The sequence below is a fragment of the Bufo bufo genome, chromosome 5 (genome assembly GCF_905171765.1).
Source record: "Bufo bufo chromosome 5, aBufBuf1.1, whole genome shotgun sequence".
In the NCBI taxonomy this organism is placed as follows: Eukaryota; Metazoa; Chordata; class Amphibia; order Anura; family Bufonidae; genus Bufo; species Bufo bufo.
The window spans coordinates 108,637,931-108,661,003 of record NC_053393.1 but is presented as its reverse complement, the minus strand read 5'-3'; the positions used below and the strand labels follow the sequence as shown (position 1 = coordinate 108,661,003).

The 23,073-nt window shown below is 38.1% G+C and overlaps 1 protein-coding gene across 1 annotated transcript in view; it reads left to right on the top strand.

The window, feature by feature from the left end:
• Positions 1 to 6,350, top strand: part of KCNB2 (potassium voltage-gated channel subfamily B member 2) — a 254,937-nt gene extending 248,587 nt beyond the window's left edge. The window contains exon 2 of the mRNA XM_040432262.1: positions 4,060 to 6,350. Coding sequence (XP_040288196.1) covers positions 4,060 to 6,180 — 2,121 coding nt within the window. The 3' untranslated portion in view covers positions 6,181 to 6,350. The remainder of the gene's footprint in view (positions 1 to 4,059) is intronic.
• Positions 6,351 to 23,073: the final 16,723 nt, after the last annotated feature.

Sequence of the window (23,073 nt, the reverse complement as noted above, 5' to 3'; positions counted from 1 at the left end):
CCATAAAACCTTAGAAAAATCAGACTTGACGTTTCAGCTTGTGTGTCTTGTTCAGTGGTGGTCGTCTTTCAGCCTTTCTTACCTTGGCCATGTCTCTGAGTATTGCACACCTTGTGCTTTTGGGCACTCCAGTGATGTTGCAGCTCTGAAATATGGCCAAACTGGTGGCAAGTGGCATCTTGGCAGCTGCACGCTTGACTTTTCTCAGTTCATGGGCAGTTATTTTGCGCCTTGGTTTTTCCACACGCTTCTTGCGACCCTGTTGACTATTTTGAATAAAATTCTTGATTGTTCGATGATCACGCTTCAGAAGCTTTGCAATTTTAAGAGTGCTGCATCCCTCTGCAAGATATCTCACTATTTTTGACTTTTCTGAGCCTGTCAAGTCCTTCTTTTGACCCATTTTGCCAAAGGAAAGGAAGTTGCCTAATAATTATGCACACCTAATATAGGGTGTTGATGTCATTAGACCACACCCCTTCTCATTACAGAGATGCACATCACCTAATATGCTTAATTGGTAGTAGGCTTTCGAGCCTATACAGCTTGGAGTAAGACAACATGCATAAAGAGGATGATGTGGTCAAAATACTCATTTGCCTAATAATTCTGCACGCAGTGTATATACACAGGGCTCTCTAGCTCCCTCTAATGTCTAGGAGGCTAAACTACACCCTAACAGGCCTGACACCCAGATAACCCAGGGAAATGCATAATTAAACATCACAGTAATGCAAAAGACATGTTAACCCTTGTGTAGTGCCCACCTTTACCTAGTGGGACACTACATATGCTGGTGTATGTGAAATCCACAGGAACGCCCACAGATTCTCACAGGAGATGACAGCACTGAGTAAAACGCATATCAGAGTATTTCTGAGTGCATGTGAAGCAAAGCTGATACCAGTAAACAAACAAGTGCAATTTTAGTATGTGCTGAATTACGGTAAGATATGGGTTTATTAATTTTTAGTGCACAAAGGTGTCCATAGCCTTTAAAGTAGTTTGTCTTTTTTCCCCTTCTTCTGGATCAACATTGCAGTTTCTTTATTTTATCATATATTTTACTATATTCACTAGTGTAGATGGGCTTTACATTTAATTAAGATTCTAATGACACAGGACAGCATTTATTTTTAAAGCGCTTTCACTTCAAAGCTTTGGCTTAGAAGGCAGGATACAACTGTGAAGTTTCTATTTTTCCCTCTTCCAAACATTCTGTACCTAACACCAAGGAATCTGCTGTATTTAATTATATTTTCACAATGCTTAGTCATACTTGTGTGCATACTGCTGTTATTAAACTTTACAAATCCGGTAGACGCTATTGATCTGCCATTTATATTTTAGCACTTTTCTACTGCTGAGTTTTAAGTTTCCGCAGCAGGCGTAAGACTACAATAATACATGTAAATAATGCAATTAATCTCAGTACATGAGGTCTGTGTTTCTGCAGACTGCATATAAGCTTGATTGGTTACTGTTTTAGGATACTGCGTGTTCATTTCTTTGTATTGTTATTATAAAACCGTCAGTCTGACTATTGCTGAGTTTTACAAAATCAAGTGCACTGACACAGCAGTGGGAGGAAAAATGGCAGCAATTTATTGATATCCGTTCATGGAGTCTTTATTACTGTAGTATTTTCAATTCTAGAAATTAAAGGTGTAGCAACATCATATCTTCTGTAAAGTGTAAGAAAGTATGCCTTGTGACTGGGTTCATGTGTTCAGGTACTGGTGTGGCCTCGAGTACTGGCAATACCAAATATAAAAGGCCCCGTAAATAAATGAATGGCGATACATGCGATTTTACCAAGATTAGCAGCACCTTTGTCTGAAAGGGGTTATCGGAGAATCTCAATTTATGGTCTAACCTTGTGATAGGCCATCAATGTATGATTGGTTGGAATTCAAGACTCAGGATCCATAATGATCAGCAGAACAAAGGACCGAGGCAAAAATGACATACAAATGAGCGTGGTTGTGCCTGGTACCATAGTTCAGCTCCATTCACATCAGTAGGTATTTTAGGGGTCTGACTACCGCCAGTCAAAAAAGTGACAATGTGTTCTAGGGATTGAAACTGAAAATCCAATACTAGAATACTAGTGTTGAGCGAATAAAAGTGGAATTCGATCCAAATTTCAGGGAAAATTCGAGCATTGTGGTAGCAAATCGATTTTCCCTGAAATAGTGCAAAAAGCACACAAAAAATCAAATCATACTTACCTCATCCATTTCCTCACGCTGGGCTGGCCGCCACCATCTTGATTGAAGATCTCGCACAAAATCCTGTGCACGGTGACGTATGAGATCACCACGCCAGGCAAAGTGATGCAGGCCATGCAAGACTTTTGTGCTAGATATTCAATCAAGATGGTGGCAGCCGGCCTGTCGCGAGCAAATGGATGAGGTAAGATTTTTCTTGGTTTTTTATTTATTTTATTTGACACTGTTTTCACGCTGTGTTATAACTGTCAGATACCGCAATCAGCTTTGAACTCGGCATCTAAGAAGGACAATGACAGGGAGTGGCGCAATCACTGTCATTGCACCTACTACTTACAAAGAAATGCGCTTCGTGACTAAGTAATTCGTCACCAAGCAAATTTTTGGGTAAAATTCTTTTGAATACTTCACTCATCTCTATCCAATACAAACTCTTTAAAAACAGTTAGGGTATGGCCAGCCAGGGCGGATTTTGCAGCAGATCCCACAATATGCATTGCAAGGGGTAAAATCCGTAGTGGAAATCTACAGCATGCTGCAGAGTTTAAATACTCACCGAAGATCAATTTCCGATGCACATTGGATGAGATCAGTTTAACTCTCGTCCGCTTTGCTGCTACTGTAAGATGCTGTGAATTTTCCAGTCGTAAATCCACACTACAGAAAATCTGCAGCAGTTATTCCTGTAAATATGAAATCACCTTGTCGGCATATTACAGTATATTTCACAGAAAATATGATACTGCTGCTCTTTTTTAAAAATTTAGCAGGTGCATGCCAGCGTAATTTAAGATCCATTTCTGTTACCAGCATCTGCACTTTGAATTGCGTATATTATGCTACTTTTCAGGATGCTGCTTCTAATATAATGAAGTAATAGCTGGTTATCTGGTTTGGCCAGCCATTTCCCATGTGAAAATGATGATGATTTGATTATGGGGTCTAGCGGCTGCAGGGAAATCAATGGGTCATCCATGTGATCAACAAACTGTGTTCCAGATGGAAAGTCAAAAGAGTAATGGCATGTTTGAAAATTGTAATTTAAAGAGGGTCTGTCACCTCTCCTGACATGTCAGTTTTAGTAACCACTTGCATTGCTCATGTAATAACAGTTCTGGAGCATCTATTCTTATGACTCTATGTTGTGGCAATCCTGTATTATTCCTGCTAGAAGTTTACAAATACATTGCCTGAAGTCTGCAGTAAAGGTACTGCTGGGTGTTACCAGTAGTGGGTGTGTCTGACTCTATCCAAGCAGTGCTGATGGTGTCAGACTGTACAGGAACACACCCTCAACTGGTGACACCCATCTGTACCTTTACTGCAAGCGGCTCAAAAATTAATTTATAACTTCTAATAGAAATAATAGAGTCATAAGAATTGATGGTTCAGAATTGTTATTACATGGGGAATGCAAGTCGTTACTAAAACAGACATGTCAGGAGAGGGGACAGGTCATCTTTAAGATGTAATTTTCTTGTTAGAAGATGGCTAACTTTATACATGCCATTGCCAAATCACAGGTGTCCCCATTAACCCCTCTCCCCACCCGACAGCCAGCCAATAACTTTATACATGCCATTGCCAAATCACAGGTGCCCCCATTAACACCCCCCCGCCAATAACATTATACATGCCATTGCCAAATCACAGGTGTCCCCATTTCCCCAGGAAAACTGCATCGAGGATTTTTTTGCCTCTATTTCATCTATTAAATCGATGAATCGTTTCAGCTCTAGTTGACTGTATTTCAAGTTCTTTTCTATATTAAGGATTTATATTTTGTGATCACCAATATTAAATCATTTCTTTTTATCTTGTCTTTCAGATTTTGGCGATTATATCAATTCTGTTTATTGTGCTTTCGACCATTGCATTATCTCTGAACACACTACCTGATCTGCAAGAACCGGATGAATTTGGGCAGCCAAATGATAACCCTCAGTTGGCACATGTGGAAGCCGTCTGCATTGCTTGGTTCACAATGGAATATCTACTAAGATTTCTTTCTTCACCCAACAAGTGGAAGTTTTTTAAAGGCCCACTGAACATAATTGATTTATTAGCCATTTTGCCATATTATGTGACAATTTTCCTTACAGAATCCAACAAGAGTGTTCTTCAGTTTCAAAATGTCCGTCGAGTGGTTCAAATTTTCAGAATTATGAGGATTTTACGTATCCTTAAGCTTGCCAGACATTCAACAGGTCTCCAATCACTAGGATTTACACTCAGGAGAAGTTACAATGAACTAGGACTACTGATATTATTTTTAGCTATGGGAATAATGATATTTTCTAGCTTGGTGTTTTTTGCGGAGAAAGATGAAGATGCTACTAAATTCACAAGTATACCTGCCTCATTTTGGTGGGCAACCATAACTATGACCACAGTTGGGTATGGAGACATTTATCCTAAAACATTACTTGGCAAAATAGTTGGAGGTCTTTGTTGCATTGCTGGTGTATTAGTGATTGCATTGCCTATTCCAATCATTGTAAACAATTTCTCAGAATTTTACAAAGAGCAGAAAAGGCAAGAGAAAGCAATAAAGAGGAGAGAAGCACTTGAAAGAGCGAAGAGAAATGGTAGCATTGTGTCTATGAATCTGAAAGATGCATTTGCTCGCAGCATGGAGCTGATCGATATTGTTGTAGATAAGTCTGCCGACGAATCTAATAAAGTAGAGAACACTAATGATAATCATTTGTCTCCTAGCCGATGGAAATGGACGAGGAGGACAATGTCTGAGACAAGTTCAAATAAATCATTCGACAATAAATATCAGGAGGTCAGTCAACATGACTCCCAAGAACTATTAAACAATTCTTCTTCCAGCCCACAACATCTCAGTGCACAGAAACTAGAGGAGCTGTACAACGAGATCACAAAAGCACAATCACATCCTAGTGTTAACTCTGCCTATCATGAGCAGTCAATCATTCCACCTGCATATGAAGAGGAAATAGAAATGGAAGATGTTTCGGCGAGGAGAAACCAGTTATCAGTTGTTCCAAAAGATATAATAACTGACATGAGAAGTGTCTCAAGCATTGACAGCTTTGCCAGTTGTGCAACAGACTTTACTGAAGCTGAAAGATCTCCTCTTACACCATTTCCAGGAAGTAACCTTGAAATGAGGTTCCCTTCATACACTGTTCCTCAAGAAGGTGGCAGAGAGGTTAAAATGTCTCAGTTCCAACCACGTACAAAATACCCAGGTTTTGCTCCAAAAGATGTCACTTTTGAATATAAATTATCAGAGCCATCTGCTAGGAATGAATGTGGAACCCCAAAGATACTTCTCCAGGAACAAATGGGTATTGAGCGAGAAGATAGCCAGAGTTCCACAAAACTGAATAATCCACTTAGGTCTAGATCTTTGAAAGTTAATTTCAAACAGGGCAGTTCTCTCCAAAATCCAGCAAATATCACTAGCTCATTGCCAGCTAAGACAATAGAACACCCCCTATACACTCATCTTCAGCTAAGCACACTTTTTCTGCAAGACTATTCATCCTCAGAGCAACCAATGCAGACAGAAACTGAGAGGCCAGGTGTATTTTCACATTCTACAACATCGCCTTCTCGAAATCCAAAGCTTGTTTCACTCTCTTCCAAGAAGAGAAGCAGCTTTACAGAAATAGATACGGAAGACGATGACTTCATGCAGGTATGTAGTTCAAAGAATGATACTCAGGAGGACATCAAAACTAACTGCATTGAGGAAAAGAATGATGGCAACAATGCCACAGCAGAAACGGATGTACTCTCCTTGCAGAAAACAATCAATCAAAATTGTACTCAGGACATTTACTTAGCAGGAGAGGACATTAAACAGGACAGTAATCAGGAGGAAAGCAAAGTGGAAAATCATTTATTTGCCCCAGAAATCCCCTCAGACACTGGTGAAACAGGTTATTGTCAGACACGCGAGACCAGCATGTGACTAGTTGCAAGAGCAATAAGGACTTTTTTTTTTTAAAAGCACTAAGGTTGGTAAAGCCTATGAACTCAAAAGGAAAAGCCTCAAAGACATCCATAAACTATTAATTTTGCATGGCATGAAGAATTGCTTAGTAAAATAGTTCAGGAACTACCTTTTGTAACAAAACATATAATGACTCAGCGGCACAGTGTAATAATGAAAGCCCTTCTGAAGAGCCAGTGTATTGCATATCCTGACATTCTTGATCCTTTAATCCATTATTGTAGATGTGTTTCTGAGACATTTAAAAGCAGAGTACAGTTTGTTCAGGAAAGGATTATGGGTCAAAGATGGAAATGAAGTACTGTGAGCTTTAAGAAAGCCTATATGTGTACATATGTTAGCTAGGACGTCTGAATAGAACCAAGGTACATAGAGCAAACCCATTATTCTGGGACACAGGTATAGTACTTCCTTCACAGTGTACTCTTTGGAGGACTTGTACAGACTTACATTATGTTGCAGAATTGCAACTTTGTCGTTAGCTGCTCCAGTGATACCAAGGTGAGAATTACAACATGGATGCTGTGTTAGAAAACTCACCCAAACTGGAATTGTTATGCAACTGAAGTAAATGCTTTCTGTTCAGAGATCATTGTTGGTTTAAATTAAGAGAATATTTTTTATTTTTTGTGCTATAAACCACTGCAGATTTTGCTGTGCATAAGATTGTTTTTGCATTTCTTATTTAAAATAAATAAATAAAGAAAAAAAAAAAAAAACATCAGGCAAGATTTAAAAACCACAATTGCAAGCGTGAAGACTGATATTTAATTTGTTAACTTGCCAAAAATGTTATTAATATTGTCCCAATGTTGAGTACAAAAGTACGGTTATTGATCGCCACGTAAATAGTGCCAATTGCCATGAAATAGTTAATTTTGCAATACACTTGCAATATACTTGTTGGATATTATCGTGTGTATCACCTTGCAGTCTCTATTTTTCTGCTGTTATGGGGCTCTTGATGAAGGAGGGACATAGCAGTATTGGAATATTTTCCCAGGGGGAGCATCCATCAATATGTTCATTGCTCTTGGTTATTCAAGTCAATCAGCAGCATCTTTACATCGCCAATTAACACAGTTTTCAAATTAAAGTGACAACCTGTGTATTCTCCACACCACAGGGAAGCTTAATCACATTTGGCCTCCAAATGAAAAGAATCAATGATTCATTATATTGGGCCAGCCCACTAATGTAATCATCCTTGAATGTCTCGATGACATATTGTTTTATAGATTGAAAAAGTTATTATGTTGGGAGAATTGACATGACGTAGTGATGAACAGACCTGAGCTTATAATCAGCTTCTTAAGGGTACATCCACATGGGTGTAAAGAAGAGTCAAAGAACGGCATGAGTTACATGTGGATTTTGGTGTTGATTTTCCTTAAGGCATTGCAAAGAACTAAGTCCGCAATGGAAACCTGCAACATAAATTGTCATGCTGCAGATTCAAAATCCACAACTAATATCATTTTCTATGTGGGTTCTGGATTTTTTTTTATGCTGCATGTGGATGAGATTTATAGAAATCTCTTACACTTTGCTGCTACTTGAAAATACTGCAGATTTTTAGCCCACATGTCCATGGTGGAAAATCTGCATTGAATATGCCCCATGTGGATGTACCCTTAAAGTGTGTGTACATTTTGGGCACAGTGATCTCTATGACTTCATAGTGAGGGTCTGGGTGCCTAGATCCTTATTAATCTCCAACTCAAAGAGGATACATCACTTCTAAGAGTGCCAGTGCCCCATTCACTCCTGTTGGCCTCATTCTGGAGTGGTGCTTCTAGGCCATTACTTATGGCCTAACATTGCCTCTCCTGAATAAAGCCAAGAAAGGTCAATGGGTTCTGAAGGTATCTGGTGCTCTTATAAGTGTTACAGCCTCTCATATATAATAATTGATGGGGCCTACAATTCCTCTGGGCTAAACATATGCATCTACACAGTGGAGCATTTCAATATACTTAAAACTGTTAGTTTTAGGTATTCAGATCTCCTGCCTTTGTGTGTTTGCCTAGGGGGAAATACAGAAGACACTACTGAATGCTTTAATATTGGACTTACTTCAACCCAGTGAGTGAACACTTCAAAATGACACCGGGCAGTTATTTATGAAGAAAATGGGAAGCTGGATGAACTAAAATTTTACTTTATTTGTAAATTTATGACCTAATAGAATCACTGCAGGTGACTACCATGACATCTACACAACTAATTTCTTGGTAATCGCATTTTATGGAGCAAGACAAAAGGCCACTAAATAATGCCTACATGAAAAATACAAAATACTTCAATAGGAAATTCTCCATTGGAAAATTGCCTTTTTGGGTAAAAGTCTTTTTACTAACATTTACTAGTGCATCTAAATAAATTAGAATAATTTATTTCAGTAATTCAATTTAAAAAGTGAAACTCTATTCTATAGATTCATTACAGACAGAGTGATCTATTTTGAACATTTATTTCTTTTAATGTTGATGATTATGGCTTACAGCTAATGAAAACCCAAAAGCTAGTATGTCAGAAAATTTTAATATTATATAAGACCAATTAAAAAAGTTGGAATACAGAAATGTTGGCATACTGAAAAGTATGTACAGTATATGCACTTAATACTTGGTCCTTTTGCATGAATTACTGTATTAATGTGGCATGGCATGGAGACGATCAGCCTGTGGCACTGCTGAGATGTTATTGAAGCCCAAGTTGCCTTGATAGTGGCCTTCAGCTCGCCTGGATTGTTGGGTCTGGTGTCTCTCATCTTCCTCTTGACAATACCACATACATTCTCTATGAGGTTTAGGTCAGACAAGTTTGCTGGTGATTCAAGCACAGTGATAATGTGGTTATTAAACCATGGTACTTTTGGCAGTGTGGGAAGCGCCAAGTCCTGTTGGAAAATGAAATCAGATTATCATCAGAGGGAAGCATGAAGTGCTCTAAAATTTCCTAGTATACGGCTGCACTGACATTGTACTTGATATAACACGGTGGACCAACACCAGCAGATGACATGGCTCCCCAAACCATCACTGACTGTGGAAACTTCACACTGGACCTCAAGCAACTTGGATTCTGTGCATCTCTACAGTTGTAGCCCATGTCCAGGATACATCTGTGTGTGGTGGCTCTTGAGGCTACATTCGCAGTCAGCCCCTTGTCAATCGCCCCCTTATTCTTGAATGGTCTTTTCTTGACAATCCCTTCAAGACTGCAGTTATCCCTGTTGCTTGTGCACCCTTTTGTACCACCCTTTTTCCTTCCACTCAAATTTCCATTAATATATGAATGTTTCACTTTTTGAATTGAATTACTGAAATAAATTAACTTTTCGGTATTATAATGTATTGAGATGCTCCTGTAGATGGAGCAATGTTGCCTAAATTCATGGTGTTCACTAATCATACTATAGTAGCAGTGATCAGTCCTCTTTTCTTATTGATTGCAAAATGGTTACAACATATACATTTCTTCAATTTTGAGAATCCCATACCTTATCAAGTAAAAGTCAGATTGGTCATAAAGTGCATGTTGAAGAGTGTACACTTTGCCACCATATTTGGGTGCCGGCCTGGTTACAACCGGAAATTGGCACACATTCCAGCTGCCCATAGATCTTTTGTCACTGATCTTTCCAAAGTGATTCATCAGGATAATAATATATTACAGTTTCTTTTTGAAGGACCAGAATGAGTTTATGTCTATGAGATTAGGAGATATAGAAGAATGACATGGATAAATACACAGCATTAACCTCAGATCTTTGCTGTATAATACACCTGGTGATCTTCTGCACGTCTTGTGCCGGTATACATAGTGCATGACTGCTTGCATATTTGCATGAAGGCACATTGCACTAATTGCTTACCAATGCAATAAAACTATTGCATTTTCTTCAACTGACACATGGAACAATGATAAATCTTAACTCCTTCACTCTCAGACACCTTAAGCCATAAATTAAAGAGATCAACTAGTAGTTTAGCTAAGAATGTAAACTTTTATTATACAGATAGACAGATATAGAACTACTTTATGTAGACCATGCTACAGAAAAATTGTGCTTTTTTGGGGGGTATGTCTAGAAGTGCTAGTGGCACACAGTATGCAAATCTTTCAAATGGCATTAAATAGATCCGTCACTAATTCAACCCCTTTACATTAAGACATCTGAAAGTACCGAGGTCTATTTTTACCCACCAAACAGAAGCAATTACTAGGATCACAAACTATCTTGTAAAATTGGTTCAAAGTACTTCCCACTTCAAACAAGTCTGGGTGTAGGGGATCAGAAATTTGAGCCCTGTCAGAGCATTACACTGCCATAAGTCTTTCTAACTCACTTCTATTAGGGTAGGTGGTCTGTCCTAATGGCAGATGCCCTTTAACATTGCGTAAAGTCCAGCCTGTGCTGATGGGTGCAAAACAAAAACCTAAAAAAAACTCCATGGGGTAGATTTATCAAAACTCTGTAAAACAGCATAGGTCTTTGTTGCCCCCAGTAACCAATCACAGCATTGGTTACCCTTGGTAATAAAGACAGTTTCTCTTTTAGACAGCTTTCATCAATGAAGTCCAGGTGTTCTGGTGTAAAGTTATGTAATTCAAGTCGTAAACCTGCTAAAAGGGTTTCCCAATAGTTGTTTGGTATAAACTAGTGCTTTTTGTGCATGTAAGATCAGATAACAATCAGCAACAGTAAAAAAAAATTGTGTTCACTATCACTTATGTCACAAGGCTACTTATAACAAATATTAAAATGGTTAAGTAGCTATAGTACCATTTCAACCTGTCTGAGATGTCCTGTTTTTTTTCTCCATTTATAAGAGATATTTTTTATATAACTTCTGTTATGTTTTATTTGTCTATTGAAGTAGTGTAGCCGTTATGCATTTTGTGACAAATACGGGTACTGTGTGTAATACTGTACTGGCATACAGAAATCTCATGTAGCACAAGTTGAGGTCAGGTGGGCATTTTTACCCTGTTGCTTTTGGTTTTATATGATATATTTATTGTACTGGTCCAAATATTTTTGTTATTTCTGCAGGCAGTTTCCAGTGGGTTGATAGTTTGTGCGCCATCAGAGGCTTAAATGCACTGACTAACCTGTAACCAGAGGGAAAAACATAAAATCATTGCATGTAAAATTTGTAACAGAACTTAATTTTTTTTTAACATTTTAAACCAAGCTGTTTAGCATATAAAAAATTTACAATATTGAACCACAGAGGCCAAGGAAACAGAAATGTGTGTGAGCAAATCTTAATATGATTATGTATCTTTACCTGACAATGGGATTTCAATTTTTCTTCTAACCAAAAGAAAGCTTTGATTTGGGAATGATAGTTATAACTAAAGCATATCTCCAGTGATCCTCGCAAAAAGACCTCTTAGGATATGCACCTCAGTGTATAAATTCAAGTTTGCATTCTAGAGTTAAAGGCTATGGACACCTTTGGGGCAATTTTTTTATGACTGCATTTTTTTTCAATTGGTCATTTTTAGAAATGTTCAGCTGTTTTTGAGTTACAGGAGTTAAAAATCTATTAGTAGAGTATCACTTCTCAGTCCCATCAGCTGATGGCTCTTATGAAGCCTTATCTCTGATCTCTTGACCTCATAAACACTCATTTAAAGCTGGATTTACATGGCTGTATGTTCGGGCCAGGTTCTGCAGATCAGCCGATGAACGAGCGAAACACTCGGTCATTAGGTGAAATTATCTGAGGTGTGGACACCTCAATCATCGTTCCCGTTGTTTAAACAGCACTCTGCTATCCAGGAACAATTGCTTGCAGTGCTTCACCTCCTCTTAACAAGCAGCTGATTGTTGGGAAGGAACGCTTCTTTCAGACAATTGGCTTCTCCTCGCAGAATCTAAATGCACCTTAACCCCTTAAGGACTCAGCCCTATTTCACCTTAAGGACTTGGCCATTTTTTGCAAATCTGACCAGTGTCACTTTATGTGGTGATAACTTTAAAACGCTTTTACTTATCCAGGCCATTCTGAGATTGTTTTTTCGTCACATATTGTACTTCATGACACTGGTAAAATGGAGTAAAAAAAAAATTCATTTTTATTTATAACAAAATACCAAATTTACCAAACTTTTGGAAAAATTTGCACATTTCCAAGTTTCAATTTCTCTACTTCTATAATACATAGTAATAACTCCAAAAATAGCTATTAGTTTACATTCCCCATATGTCTACTTCATGTTTGGATCATTTTGGGAATGTCATTTTATTTTTTGGGGACGTTACAAGGCTTAGAAGTTTAGATGCAAATCTTGAACATTTTCAGAAATTTTCAAAAACCCACTTTTTAGGGACCACTACAGGTCTGAAGTCCCTTTGTGAGGCTTACATAATAGAAACCACCCAAAAGTGACCCCATTCTAGAAACTACACCCCTGAAGGTATTCAAAACTGATTTTACAAGCATTATTAACCCTTTAGGTGTTCCCCAAGAGTTGATGGCAAATGGAGATGAAATTTCAGAATTTCAATTCTTTTGCCAAATTTTCCATTTTAATCCATTTTTTCCACTAACAAAGCAAGGGTTAACAGCCAAACAAATCTCAATATTTATGGCCCTGACTCTGTGGTTTACAGAAACACCCGATATGTGGTCGTACACCACTCTACGGCCCCACGTCAGGGCGTAGAGGGAAAGGAATGCCGTGTGGTTTTTGGAAGACAGATTTCGCTGACCTGGTTTATTTACACCATGTCCCATTTGAAGCCCCCTGATGCACCCCTAGAGTAGAAACTCCAAAAACGTGACCCCATTTTGGAAACTACGGGATAAGGTGGCAGTTTTTTTGGTACTATTTTAGGGTACATATGATTTTTGGTTGCTCTATATTACACTTTTTGTGAAGCAAAGTAACAAAGAATAGAAATTCTGAAATTTCATCTCCATTTGCCATTGACTCTTGTGGAACACTTAAAGGGTTAACAAAGTTTGTAAAATCAGTTTGGTATACCTTGAGGGGTTTAGTTTCTTAAATGGGGTCACTTTTTGGAGTTTCTACTCTAGGGGTGCAGCAGGGGGGCTTCAAATGGGACATGGTGTCAAAAAACAAGTCCAGCAAAAACTGCCTTCCAAAATCCATATGGCATTCCTTTCTGTCGGCGCCCTGCTGTGTGCCCGTACAGAGGTTTACGACCACATATGGGGTGTTTCTGTAAACTAAAGAATCAGGGCAATAAATATTGAGTTTTGTTTGGCCGTTAACCTTTGCTTTGTTACGGGAAAAAATGGATTAAAATGGAAAATTTGCCAAAAAATACCTGTTTTGGCACAGTTTTTATTTTTTATCATTTACAACGTTCATCTGACAGATTAGATCATGTACTATTTTTATAGAGCAGGTTTTTACGGACGCAGGGATACCTAATATGTTTACTTTTTTAAATTTATTTATATTTTACACAATAATATCATTTTTGAAACAAAAAAAATTATTTTAGTGTCTCCATAGTCTGAGAGACATAGTTTATTTTATTTTTTGGGCGATTGTCTTAGTTAGGGTCTCATTTTTTGCAGGATGAGATGACTGTTTTAATGGTATGATTTGGGGATGCATATACCTTTTTGATCACTTGCTATTACACTTTTTGTGATGTAAGGTGACAAAATTATGGCTTTTTTTATTTTTACGTTGTTCACCTGAGGGGTTAGATCATGTGATATTTTTATAGAGCAGGTTCTTGCGGACACGGCAATACTTAATATGTGTACCTTTTTTTATTTATTAAAGGTTTTACACAATAATATTTTTTAAACCAAAAAAAATTGTTTTAGTGTCTCCATAGTCTGGGAGCCATAGTTTTTTTATTTTTTGGGCCATTGTCTCATGTAGGGGCTCATTTTTTGCGGGATGAGACGACGGTTTGAATTGTACTATTTTGGCGTACATACGACTTTTTTGATCACTTTTATTACCTTTATTTGGAAGTAAGGTGAGCAAAATTTCAATTTCATCATAGTTTTTATTTTTTATAGCGTTCACCGTGCGGGGAATGTAACATGACCGTTTTATAGATCGGGTCGTTACGGACGCGATGATATATAACATGTGTAGGGAATTTTATTTTTTTAATCAGGGATAAATGTTTCTTTTATTTTTACCCAGACCCACTTGGTTCTTGAAGATCCAGTGGGTCTGATGTCTGTATAATACAGTACAGTACACTATATAGTGTACTGCACTGTATTTCACTCACACTTTGTCTGAACAGATCTCTGCCTTTAGCACAGATCTGTTCAGCACCATGGACAGCAGGATGCCTGAGAAGGCGTCCTGTTGCCATGGGAACCTTCCCCATCTGCCACAACTGAGCAGAGGGGGAAGGGGAGGGAGGAGGGCTCCCTCCCTCTGTCGCCCTATCTTGTCCGGGGGCTGCAAAGGCGGACCGCGGCATGGAAGTGGTTAAAACAGCGGACATCTGCACAGATGTCTGCCGTTTGAATCAGAGTGTCAGCAATGAGCTGACACTCTGATTCAACCGCTCGGCCATCCTGAAAATAAACGGGGGGTGGGCGGAAGATCGCGCACCCGCCCCCCACACTGCTGCACGGTTTGTAGCGATCGGCAATGCGGGGAGGTCACAGGACCCCCCTAGGCATTGTCACAGGGTGCCTGCTGAATGATTTCAACAGGCACCCTGTTCCGATCACTGCCGGCCGTGCGGCAGTGATCAAAACTACACAGGACGTACCGGTACGCCCTGGGTCCTTAAGGACTCAGGAAACAGGGCGTACCGGTAAGCCCTGAATCCCTAAGGGGTTGAACTATATTCTAAGAATTTAGCTATTTAGCTATAATGAGTGTTTATAAGGTTAGGATCAAAGACAAGGATTCACATGAGCTGTCAGCTGACGGAACTCAGGAGGGACAGCCTGCAAATTCCTAGATTTTTAATTCCTGTATCTCAAAAATGGATAAACATTTCTAATAAAGACCAAATGAAAAAATGATTTTTACCTTAAAATGAGTACAAGGCAATTATTTTAAAAATTGCCCCAAAGGTGTTCATAGCCCTTCAAAATAAGTTCTCCATGCTATTTATTTGCCTCATTCTCTTGTAAGAGTATCTAAGTGGACTGTGAAGTTTATATTTTTGTGCTGAAAGTACGCTTTACTTATTAATACCCATTAATCATAGTTACAAAAGCTCCCATATAAATGCACCTTTAATGGGGTTGTGTCACTTCAGCAAGTGGCATTTACCATGCAGAGAAAGTTAATGCAAGGCATTTACTAATATAATGTGATTGTCCATATTGCTTCCTGCACTGGCTGAATTCATTTGTCCACCACATTACACACTGCTCATTTCCATGGTTACGACCACCCTGCAAGCGATCAGGGGTGGTCGTGCATGCACACTACAGGAAAAAGTGCCAGCCTCTCTGGTGGCTGAGATTGTGGGACCACACATAGGCTGGTGCTTTTTTCTATAGTGTGTAGGCGCGGCCACCACTGATGTTTTGCTGGGTGGTCGTAACCAAGGAAGCGAGCAGTGTATAATGTGATGGAAAAATGAATCCAGTCAGCAAAGGAAGCAATATGGATAATCACTATACATTAGTAAGTGTCTTGTATTAACTTTCTCTACATAATAAATGCCATTTGCTGAAGTGAGACAACCCCTTTAATACACAAGTGATAGCCCCTGTTTGCCTTAAACCTCCTACACTGTGCATTGCCACCCATAATACAGTGCACAATATGGAAGCGAGGTTCCTTGTCAAAAGCCATGCTTTGTTCAATATATGGCATCCTATGGGTCTCACTACAATTTTATCACCTAGACTCCAGATAAAAGAAGTCTCTGTATGTCACCATATTTTTATATGGTGCTATGCATGGATCCATTAAAAGGCGTCAGCCCTGTATTTAAATGAAAAATAGTCATATGCATAGGGCCAAAAGCTGCTCCTGACCTGTCCTATTACCGAACGCTAAGAGCGTCATTCAAGCTTGCCTCTCAGCTCTGGTGGATTGCTAGCATCCACTGCCAAAAAACAAAAAATAGATGGTCACAGTGTTCAATATAACCAGCAGGATCCACCAGCCATCAGCAGGTTTTAGGATGGTGCATTTTCTGAAAAGGAGTTGTCCAAACTAACATATATGACATATCGATAGGCAGAATGACCAATGTCTTAGCTATTGTGGGGGTCCCGGTATTCACACCCCTACCGATTATACACATAAGGTATATACTGTTAATGAACATAAATTTTAGTGGTGAGTAAACCGAGTTCTAACATTCGTTTTTTAACTGAATACACCCTGGAAAGCAGTAAACAGAAGAGTTCTCATACTTTTATACAAAACACACTGGGACCCTCAATGATCATACATTAATAAATCATAAAATGGTAGAGGTGGGAAAACCCCTTCATTTTTACTAAATATTTTCTGAAAAAATTACATATATTACATAAAATTCGTAAGTACTTATTCTTGTAAGAAAAACATCTTGTACATGTAACAAATTTATACAATGTTGAAAAAAATGATTATTGAACTCAATACGTTTTCTATTAATAGTATTTTTTGTGTAGTATATTTCAACACATAGAAATGCTACTATTGGACAATATAGCACAGCCTGAAAGCGGCTGTCTACACTGTGACATGAAAAATGAGTTGCAAAAAAACTTTAAATTTCCCTAAAAGACACATAATATATAGAACAAGTAAAAAAATATATATAGTGATTGACTCTTCAATACAATTTAACCTATTGTACTATTTTTGTACCATGACAGAAGGTAATTATTTTATTACTTTACAGAAACTCAAAGAAAAACTGATATACTGTGTTATAGATAGTGCAGGGTCTGATGGGGTGTGACTTCTTGTGCTATTGAACCTCTGAGTCTTGTACTGCCCCCTCGGGACCTGTGTGCATAGCTCAGTACATCAGGGTTCCTTTAAATAGATACCGTAATTAGAATTAAATTAAAAATAATGAATTACTTAATATATTTCTATTTTTCAGGCATGCTTATAGTAGACAATAATATGACTGTAAGAATCTGAAAATTATTATTTTATACTATCCTAAAAGAAGCTTTATGGGAGGACAACTTTTAATAATGTATGTTGTCCAGTGCCTTGAATGTTTAAAGGGAACCTGTCACCATGAAATGTAATGTAAGCTACAGGCATTAAGATATACAGTAGGAGGAGCTGAGCAGATTAATATATAGTTTTGTGGGAAAATATTTAGTAAAAAGTGTCATTTATTCATTTAAATTCCTATTCATTTTGGGCTTTGAAGTCAAGGAGGCGGCCCTATCAGAAATTGACAGCTATCTCTGTATACACATAGAGGGTAGGCTGTAAATCACTGATAGGGCCATCTCCTGGACTTCAAAGCCCAGAATGAAAAGGAATTTAAAAGTATAAAATGCAAATTTTACTGAATACATTCCTACAAATCTACCGTATATACCAGGGATGGCCAATCTGAGTCTCTCCAGCTGTTGCAAAACTACAACTCCCATCATGCCCGGACAGTCTACAGCTATCAGCCTACAGCAGGGCATGGTGGGAGTTGTAGTTTTACAACAGCTGGAGAACCGCAGGTTGGCCATGCCTGGTATATACCAATCTGCTCAGCTCCTCCTGCTCTATAATATGTTGCCTGCATCTCAAAACACAATGTTCAACGTGACAGGTTCCCTTTAAGCTTCCATATGTGATACTGGCCATGGTCTAAAATATACATTTTTCTCACCTTTGTAGATGAAGAAAAGATATCATGTAAAAGGGATTGAATCCTAATATCCTGATCCTGAGACAGGAGTATTAGGCTCCATTCACACGTCCGCAATTTCGTTCCGCATTTTGCGGAACGGAATTGCGGACCCATTTATTCCTATGGGGCAGCACGATGTGCTGCCAGGACACGAAATTGCGGATTCGCACTTCCGGGTCCGCACTTCCGTTCCGCCAAAAAATAGAACATGTCCTATTCTTGTCCGCAATTGCGGACAAGAACAGGCATATTCTATTAGTGCCGGCAATATGTGGTCCACAAAATGCGGAACACACATTGCCGCTGTCTGTGTTTTGCGGATCCGTGGATCCGCAAAACACGTTGCGGACGTGTGAATGGAGCCTTAGATGTGTGAGAACTTGTAGTTGGTTCACTTGTGACAGATCCTTTTTATCATTTGTGTTGAGAGCTACAGAAGGATAATGTATTTCATTCTGAACATATAAAGTAGTCACAGGAGGCCCTGTCTATAAATGAAATACACTACACTACACTACCTCTCCATGCCAAACAGGTCTATTTTAGGTCCCTGCCACTCAGCTGACAAATTACAGATATAGCAGGGTTAACACACAAACTCTTAACTCATCGCGTTATCTTGAAACAAAAGCCATTGAAAAGCAATTGAAGGAGTTAGCTTAATGCATTTAGTTTAGATAAAATGTCTCATAAAGCATGTGTGTTAACTCTACTACATCTGTAGCTTGAGAAGTCAGCATGAACAATCTTGAATCTTTAGAGTCCAGTATAGAAAAGACAATTGGAGAAAAGTGTGAGGAGCTTGTAAAGCTGACCATACACAAGACAAAAGTTAGCCGAAATAGCAGATTTTGGCCAACTGTTGTTTGAAAAACTAGCGCAAACGATTCACGATCGTTGATGGCTGACTCGTTTGCCAAAAAATGTCATTGGCCACTGCATATTTATGGCATGATTATTTGCAATTTTGCTCAAGGACCAGGGAGTAAGTTATTTTAAAAACAAACTCCCTGGTCAGCCAGTTTAGTCTGGCATGTTGCTGGTGGGATCTTTTGTGCGATGACTGATCGGCTGCTATGTGAGTAAACATCGTCTCGAGTGGGAGGCTTTGGTTTATATTGGACAGCAAAAGGAGATTAGGAGATATGCACTGACATACTAAAATCTACCCCTGCTGTTACATGGCCAAAGCCAGAGATATAACATCCATTATTTTTAATTTAAAAAAATGTTCCGATAAAAAATGAGGAAGGAGGTTGCCTGGCTCTATTGTAGGTATACAACATGGTGTCAAATACATCTATTTTTATACAAAAGCTATTGTGTTTCTGCACAAAAGGATTCATTAGTAACACATAAGTGATTTCAGAAATGTACTAAAAGTTGAAGCACATACTGATAAGTAACCCATTCAGGTCACAAGCATGTGCATGCTGCATCAAACTGGATAAACAAATGAATGTTGCTCGTTCTCTAAATTTATTCCATTGTATGTTTGTTTCGCATAATTCCAATTCACAAATTACCCCTGTACAATGCTGCTTGTCTAAACCCCATAGGACATTAATAGAACGTTAGTTTACACCCAACATATATATGAATGTATGGAATCAAAATTGTGGCATTAGCAGTTCTGCTCAGATTGTACGGTATTACTAGATCTGATATTGTCCTTTAAACAGGTCTATGACATTCCTTTTACCCCATCACTAGCAAAAGTATTACAGTCAAGGGCTACTGGGGAAACCACATTTTAGCATTACCTAAAGCTGCAATAGGGCCTGTGGAGGGGTCTGTGGGAACCTGTGCAGGGCTCCTCACTTCATAGGCATCACAGCTTTAGCAAACAAAAGAACAGGTAACTGGCTTCATGGTCATATCACTGTGTCGTACCACAATGCATGAAGAGGGGGAAAAGGGGTAATATAAAATATATATGGTACTCCTGTCATGGAAAATGGAACATAGTGAATGAAAGAGGACCAACAATGGGAACCATTTTCATGAGCATATCTAAACAAAATACTGTTAAGTTAGGCTAAGTGTAATGTTCCAGGAGAAATATAAATGCATATAGGCAAAATATAGAGAAGTAACTTACACATTAGTCTATATTTATGGTAAGGCTATACAGAGTGGCCACTGGGCAGCAGAGAACCAACTGTGATGACGGCAAATAAGCGTGCAGACATGTGGCTTTTCTACAGATTAGTGCATTTTTCAAATTGATAGTTAATGGCCACGTGATTTTACAACAAAAATATACAAAACCACATGGCCATTAACAATCACACTGCTATTCACCTGCACAATTGTGCATATATCAGTCACTTTGAAAACCTTGGTAATTTGCAATAAAACAGTATGCCGGTGGTCAATGATTATTCATCTCTATTTTTTACATGTTCAGGTTGTTCTTTGATTAGATCTATGTGATCAGTGATCAACAGTGGGGAAGATTTATTAGGAACGGTGCAAAGGAAGCTCTGAAAAATGAAACATGGAATCTGATTAGTTGCTATGGTCAACTAAGCCAGTTTTTCTTTGCACTAGTCTTGATAAATTGCCCCCAGTGTGTAGTTCTTTAAAAATGTATGGTGCAATCAAGAAAACAATGGGAGAATGAGTACAGCATGTAATACATACATACTCTAAAGACATTTTGAATTTCTAAAACAATGATGGGGATACATACTTCATTGATTTCAGTGGAGGGCATTTTAAAACCTTTAGAGACACTATGTAATCATTCTATTAGTCCAGGCAAAATATTGAAATTCCTTCCCTCTTTCATTCGAGTCCTGCATATCAAAATACATATCTATAGCAGTCTCCCATCAAGTCCTCTGTGATGCATGACTTAAAAGGAGGTATCTGAGATAGGCAAAGGCAAGAGTAGGCAAAAAGTTAATAGATAAAGGTTAAAGATAAACTAAAAAAATAACTAAAGGTGGCCATACACTTCAGTCTAATATTGATAAAAATGGACGATTTCAACCAAAACAAATGGTCTTCAGTTGAAATTTAACAAGAAACGATCGTGCCGACCAATGACAGAACGTCATGAGCTAAAAAGAAGCCGGCCTTGTTTAATATCTTCATTCGATAATCGGGCAAAAGATCTTTTTGAAGAAAGATTGTTCATGAATAAAAGATCTTTCTTTGAAAGAACATTCCCAGAAAGATCTTTCATCCATCGTCGTTTCATTGACCATGTATGGGCAAGTATAAACAACTGTAATGGCCATTGGCCAATATGGTCTGTGAAACGAACGTTCACCAGATGATTGTTTGTTCAACCATTAACCTACTTCTAACTCATGTATGGCCACCTTAACACTCACATTGCTTAATCTTATTCACATTTTTGAAAATCCTGGAGATTCCTTTAAGAGCTCCATGTTCATGAGCCACTCTGGACTTTTTGTATAAGAAATTGTTTCAAATTCAAACTCCTTGACCTGTTCCAATAACAATATCAACCTGCTTGTCATGAGCCAGAGGTGGCCAGCCAGCTCTAGATGTCCAAACCCTGAGGTGGAAGAGTAGCCTTATTGCTGTCAGTTTTTGACCACAATTGCTTCGTAACAACAACAATAATAGTAATAGCAAACTGATATTTCATAAGTCACCACTCTGAATGTACATATCTACGTAACACAACCAACACCTTATCCTGAACAATGTGGTAACTGCTTCTGCTATAGAACATTTCACTATACCTGGGAAAATCTGCAGATCTTATTTATGTAATAAATATAACAAAACCATATACAAAATGCACAATGTTAAATAGTAGGGAGCATGTTTAATACATGGTAACAAGCCACAAGGATTCCTACTTTTTTAAGATGAGTGATCCAGCTCTAAACCTAGAAATAGAGGTTGATATTAGCACACAGACTAGAATGCACCAAACACAAAGCTTATGGGTTCATGATGTTTGACCGCATCAGTAGCACCGAGTTTTTGTGCAAGTTCTCTTTTTCTGTATATTATTTCTGTTGTCAAATAGTTCCATTATTTTTTTGCTCTGTAAATATATATGTATATACATATAAATTTATATTTGTACGATATTCCTTTCAGTAACTATCCTGAATGCTGCAAAGAACGACGAAAAAAAAAAAAAAGCACAAATGCTACTTCTACATCCTCACACCTATGTACCAATAACCATCTGACCTTCCCGACATTGAAAGGCCTAATAAAGTGTCAATAATGTTTGTAATTAATTTTTTTAAAGACAGCAAGCACACAAGCATCACAGTGAATGTCAGTAGGATTGTAAGTGTTACAGGAGGAGCACAAGACCCAGTAACAGATTGTTGCATTATCTTTACAAGGTGCTCAGGTTAATGTTAGAAACTATTACTTATAAGGATCAAATCATTGTTTGCTTTGTATTACTGGGATCCAGCATGTTCCATTATAATTCAGTCATTCTGTCTGCAACTTCATCTTTCCGGACAAACGAACCAAAACACTTCTTTTTATTTATTTTTGCTCTTCTTCATCTACATCAATGTAATCTGCATTAGCGTATTTTCGAACATATCTAATGGCGCTTTTATCAATGTTTCCATTCTTGCTGCCTTTGATTTACAGGAAGAGGAAATGTGACTTTGTAATAAGTAGGATGTTGATTACCTCCATACCAGTTGTCCTAATAATTCTGTATGCATGCATGTAATTGTTGAGCATTTATGTCAAATGTCTGTACAATGACTGCATTATTTCTTCATTTCAGTCTGAATGCATATGCAGGATAGAAATAAATGTATAAATGAATCATTTCTGTCTCATCTCAATTTTCTGTCATTGACATTGCATTAATTCCATCATATCCACGACAGCCTGCAGTGCATTAGAAAAGATTATTTCTGACAACACAAGGGTTAGCAGTATGTAGTTAAATTAATGATGGTTTGTATGTGTATTATAAAAATATATTTCATTTATGAGATGTGTGTACTTACTTTTCAAATTGTTCAAAGTACAGCAACTTAGGAAGCTACAAAATGGTGAACCTGTACAGATAATATCATATT